The sequence below is a fragment of the Pseudocercospora fijiensis genome (genome assembly GCF_000340215.1).
Source record: "Pseudocercospora fijiensis CIRAD86 unplaced genomic scaffold MYCFIscaffold_3, whole genome shotgun sequence".
NCBI lineage: Eukaryota > Fungi > Ascomycota > Dothideomycetes > Mycosphaerellales > Mycosphaerellaceae > Pseudocercospora > Pseudocercospora fijiensis.
In genome coordinates, this window is record NW_006921534.1 from 426,940 (window position 1) to 433,039 (window position 6,100).

At 48.2% G+C, this 6,100-nt stretch overlaps 1 protein-coding gene across 1 annotated transcript; it reads left to right on the forward strand.

Moving 5' to 3' along the window:
* Positions 1 to 866: 866 nt before the first annotated feature.
* MYCFIDRAFT_133783 (uncharacterized protein) lies at positions 867 to 2,961 on the forward strand (the record flags this gene model as incomplete). The annotated part of the gene is made up of 2 exons (XM_007926248.1): positions 867 to 2,811; positions 2,861 to 2,961. 2 exons carry the CDS (start codon positions 867 to 869, stop codon positions 2,959 to 2,961), a joined length of 2,046 nt encoding a protein of 681 aa, XP_007924439.1.
* Between the last annotated feature and the right edge of the window lie 3,139 nt (positions 2,962 to 6,100).

A 6,100-nucleotide genomic window follows, 5' to 3' on the forward strand; every position in this document is an offset into this window, starting at 1 on the left:
CAGCGTGTCGCTTTCTGGACGCCTGCTGACGGCTGGCTCGAAGGCAGTTATCCCAGCCTGCATGGCTAGTTCGTGCAGAGCGCTGCGATGATTGGCGCCGTGCCCTAGTCGGATGCAGTACAACTGCATGCACTCTCACCGCAACTCTTAACCCGCGCTCACTCCAGCGTACTGCCTGCCAGTCCAGCGCTCTCCGCTGCTGGCCTGGCTCTCTGCTGCGCCGGGCACACACTTGGTGTCGCCTTTCAGCGCTCGACCTGACAAACTCGACCAGCGGTGTGAACAACATTCGACTTTCACGCCGCAGTCTGCCCAGCATGGACGACTTCGCCCACCACTTCTTTCTCGAGCCCTCCGCACCAGCGGCAGCAGCGCCGCCCGACCCACCATCGAACGCCTACCCGCCATTCTACCACCAGCAACACCACCAGCAACAACACCACCAGCAGCACGCACACGCACACGCACCCGCACACGCACACGCACCCGCACCCGCGAGTGCTTGGCTGCCAAATAGCCTCGAAGCCATGGAGCAGGAAAGCGCGATGCAGCAGCAGACTCGCCAGCAGCAGGCACAGCAACAACACCAGCAGACATACCAGCCGCCGCCGCAACAACCCTACGCCCACGCCCACGCCCACGCCCGCCCAGCGTACATGTCGAGTCAAGAACAGCAACACCACGATGCGAAGCCGCAAATCTCGAGCCGGCCCAGCAGCAACCACAGCAACCAGTCAATCAACCTGCACACCACCAATTTCGATGGCTTCGACTACAACATGCTGCCCACGAGCTGGCAGTATCACATGCAACAGCCGGCCCAGCAACCTCAATTTAGCAATCAACCGGACGCCAGTGCCTTCAACATGAATGCCTACAATGCCTCCTCATTTGGTGCTCAGCTACACACTTCGCCTGTCGACTTCATGCCCTCCACGAGTGCTGAGACATACCCCATGTCCACCGGCATGGACACTGCCAACTTCATGACCATGCCTGGCCCCGTCGAGTCGATGAATGCCTTCTACCCCAACACTGAATACGACATGTCGAGTTTCTCCATGGCTCTCAACCACGCCGCTCTTCAGCAACACAATGCAGAGTCCATACACTCAAGCATCCCGGGAAGCTCCCCGACCGGAACGATACTGGAAGTCGCTTCACTCTCAGACAACGAAGGCTCATGGTCAATCGTCAACTACAACCCACAACGTGCATCACTTGACTCTTTCGGCACTGTGTCGAACCCAAGCCAGAACCTTCACATCCGCACCAACTCAGATTCATCGACATCAGATGGCCCATCCTCGGCTGAACTTTCGAGTAGTTGGGAGGAGGTGCCATCTTGGCCACTGCACTCGCCACATGACCTTCACGGTGAAGACTATCTCCACGCACAGTATGCCGCATACCAACACTCACACGGCATGTCATGTCACGGTCACCAGCACACCTCGCCTGCGTCTTCATCGGCAGTAAGCCCCCAAGGTGCACCGGCATCATACCACCGCTCGAGTTCATCATCAACATCACCAACTTCATCGGGACCGGTGTCTCCTCCACTCCGTCGTCGCAAGTCTCCTCTTGAAGGCAAGACCACCAAGCCCGTGATCAAGAAGTCGCTGCACTCCAACCGGAAAGATTCCATCGCCGAGAAGAAGGTCGGTCGCAGACGTGGTCCACTCAGACCCGATCAGCGCCAACAAGCACACGAGATCCGAAAGCTGCGTGCTTGTCTCCGATGCAAGTTCTTAAAGAAGACCTGCGACAAGGGTGAGCCTTGCGGTGGATGTCGGCCGAGCCACGCCCGGTTGTGGCAAGTACCATGCACACGTATGGACATCAAGGACATTGGTTACTTCATGAAGGACTGGAAAGCCGACTATGAGCGACACGTCTCGCTTGGATTCAGTGTCGGCAACATCAAGGGCTTCAGTGCCGTGGAGCGCACTCTTTACGTCACACACGGCTATGGCCACTACCTACCCATCGAGGCTCGTGAGGTCTTTGTGCGTGATGATCAGTGCTTCGGCATGGATTGGGTCGAGACTACAAGGAGCGAGGTTCCGGAAGAATTTGAGATTGCTACCGCCAAGCTGTCAGCTGGCATGGAAGGAGTCAGCACAGCCAGGCTGTCCGAATATCTCGATCGCCACCTGGACATGGGCTTTGAGAACTTCGTCGACGAATACTTCGAGGGCACCAAATTCCTCACCGAGATCCTCAAGACCGTTCACCGCTACTACCTGAAGGAGAAGACACCCTGCATACGAAAAGCATTGAAGCTTGTCCTCGCATACAACCTTACTCTTCACGTGACCATGGTCGAGGGTCTTTCGGAAGAAGAGTCATGGACTGGCAGAATCGGCGATGACAAGTCAAAGTTCTTTGGCAAGACCATGGCACCTGTCATGATCAACTTCCAGGTCAAGTGCGCTCTGGCCGACATGTGGCGTGAGCTGCAGAAGGATATCCTCGAAGAATTGTCGTCATTATACTCATCCGTCTACTCTGGTGAGAAGCTCAAGAACTGGCCAACCATCTTCATGCTCGCAACCATTCTGCTGGCAATCTGGGAGGAGATGCAGTTCGACTGCCACTACCGCGTACCGGACGAGGCAGCTGTTCAGAAGTTCTGCGACGATATGGAGACCACTCCAGTTGGTGTCATTGTCGGTCTCTTCCAGGCCATCTCCACCAAACTTCCAGGTTTGCAGGAGTGGGACACCAAGAAGCATCATCAGCTTTTGGGATCCAACATCGCCGTCTGTGACGCGTTGACTGAAGTCCGCGGCCACGTCAACAAACATGGTAAGTTCATCTGCGCGTTGCCGCCACTCAGCACTGACATTGCATACAGAGAAATACCTCAAGGAGCGACAGAACGCCAAGTTCAACCGCGACGACTTTGACTGTCTTAGCAACAAGTTCTTGAGCAAGCTCGTCATCCGCGCGAACTAGTGGTTGCGTACTTGATGTGCTACACTCTCATTTCACGATCTTGACGAGTACCGAACCTCACGACGACGACCCTTGTCCTGGCAATGAATACACGGCCGGGCAAACGATCACGGCCGGACAAACTATTACGGCCGAACCACCCAAACGATTGGAACGAAAAGCATACAGTTTCCTTGAGTCAACTACTACTTCTTCTTACGCTTGACACTGCTGTCACAGCTACGACCTTTTGTCTGCAATACGCATTTTAAGCCGTGAAATCTTGCGATGATACACCATGGAGTACGAAAATCACGCCACAGACGATTGATTTTTTGAATTTTGTCTTCTTGGACGACGAAGGACTTTGCGAAGGTGTTTATGAGAAATGGATAGGATAGGCTGCAAATAGCCAAATGAGAGATGCGTGCGTGTGTGTGGCTGGAGCATATTATGAGTCACGGCATGGATGGTTGGATGGAGATTCAGTTGGATGGATGGATGTGCTGTAAGATAAGACATCCTATAGTGCGAATGAATACTTGAGATGCTACCACTGCTTCCTCTACTGCTCCTACTCCTACTCCTACTCCTCCTACTCCTCCTACTCCTACTCCTACCCCTACTCCTACTCCTACCCCTTCTATATTATAGGAAACATATATTAAGGAACGTAGAACGTAAACCTTTATAGAAAGTAGATGACTAAACAAAAACTGTTACGGTAGGCACGGAACGCTAGGCCTAGTATATACTTCTATAGTACCGTAGATACTCCTATAATACTATACTATTATATAACTACTAATTCGTCCCTTATATAACAATTAGTAGCTTCGCTTTAGTTAGATCTAGACCCGTTTAAATAGTACCTAAGTACTAGACGATCGGGTACCTTAAAAAGTAAAAAACCCTACCGCTGCCGCTTAACGCGACCGCGAGGTCCCGTACTAGCGGTACCTACCTACTATATTTACCTACGTTCGATACGATTACGATAGTCCTCCGATTTCTGTATGCTATCTTCTATATATACACATATCTATATAGCGACGGCGCCCTACGCTACCTAATTCGCCTATCTTCTAGATAGCGACTAGGCCCTATTCGCCTTTCTTATTAGGTTTGTTTATACTATACTAATACCTACCGAAGTAGGAACTAGCCGAAGCAAGAGCCTATAAGCGGATACTAGCCTAGTCCCTCTACTCTATACTCTATACTTATCCCTCTACTCTATACTTATCTCTCTACTCTATACTTATCCCTCTACTCTATACTTATCTATAAGACTAACGAGCAGACGCTTATTTTATAATATACTAGCTTCCGTACGCCCCGACTTAGACGCCTACTTATTAAACATCGCTTTCTACTTTAAGGAGTTCTTAGCTAACGCCGGTTACGCTAAGTTAGTATACTAGAAATAGAGAGACCCGTTAAAAGCAGTCGTTACGACGATTACTACTTATTATTAGCCTCTAGAAGAATAGATACCGCGAAAGCTCTCGGACGCTAGAGGTAGTACTACCCTCGGTTTCCCTTAGGATTAGGTAGTTAACCGCTCTTTAGTTACGGTAGTAGCAAAGACGCTAATAGCAATCTATAATTAACTTAGCGTTTTAGATACAATAGAACCTAACGATTTAGCGGCTCCTATTCTAGAACTAGTACCGCCTTCCCTAGAAATAGTAGTGCCTATAAGTGTAAGTCCGGATACTAGTCTATAACTACGCCGCCGTAGGACGATTTTAGTAGCTAGTACGCGACGGGATATATATATATACGCTATAGGTCCTTACCGATTATTTTTCCCCTAGGCCTACGGAAACTTAGTACCTCGGAGCTTTTAGCCCTAAATAGCCTAGGATCCTCTTTATTAGGTCCGGAGTAGCAATAACGCCCTAAGTAATACTATCCTAAGTCTAAATAGTAGGAGCTTTAGTAACGACATTCTAAGACTATATAGTAGAGTACTAGTTAATAAAGTACCGATGTAAGAAGGGTTATATTAGCAGGTAGATAGGGTGGTAGTAGGTATAAGTAGTATTCGATAGAGAACTAGGAGGAGAAGGAGGAAGGTAGGCTAGTTAGCCTAACGCCAAGCGCTAAGCCCTGCCTAAGGCACTAAGACCCTAGCTTTACTCGAGCTAGTTATATACTAATTACGTATAGCCTCTAACACACGCTTCCCTTCTAAAGGCCGCGCCCTCGTAGCCTGTCTATGTTCTAATCTCGACCTCTATTGCTACTAACTTAGTAAGTCTAATAAGTTGCTTAGCCCGCGCTAAATTAAATACTTAACTACCTAATTATATAACTATATCAAACTTCACCTCTAATACAATACTATATTTAACTCTAACTACGCTATTACTATATATAACAACCTATAAAGTAATATATATCTATAAGAATTAAGGGCCTTCGACTAATTATAATACGAGCGCGTCTTCCCTACTATAATAGGTAGACGTACGAGGTATTATAGCCCTACCTCTGTTCTAAGTAATGTCGTACCGAGTTCTTTGCGTCTACTCTTAAAAGACCTAGCAATGTCCGCTTCCGAGGGTTTGTCCGCTTCCGAGGGTTATTATTCTTATTATTACGAGGACTATTATTTACTATCGTAGTTTTACTAGCCCTAATTAGTTCGGTTTGGCAGCCTTCAAGTGTTAACTAATTATATCTTTTCAAAAAACTTAGTTCTTCTAGTTTCTATAGGTAAAGGCTATTATAAGTGTAATAGTTAAGGTTCGCTTCGCTTAAAGGGTCGGAAAGATCGAGGAGTAACCTATTATCCGCAAGATCGACCCCGGCTAGCTTAGCTCTATAGTTTTTGCCCTTAGTTAGTTAGTCTATTAGTCTACTTAATCTTTTAAGCGGCTTAAAGTTTTAACTTGGCCTTAAAGTTTTAATTAAACCTTTAACGTAGCTATTCCTTTAACTTAACCGGTATAGTACGCTCCGGCTCGTAGTATAGGTAAGGTTGTGCCTATAGGCGTAGCGATAATAGCAAGTAATGTTAACAATAGCGGCGCTAGTCGTCTTAGCGCTAACTTTACCTCGCTTCCAATCTTCTTCTTTATCTAATAATAACATTAGTAACACCGTTAACGATATAGTCGCGTCGTCTTCCTTCTTCGAATAGTAACACACC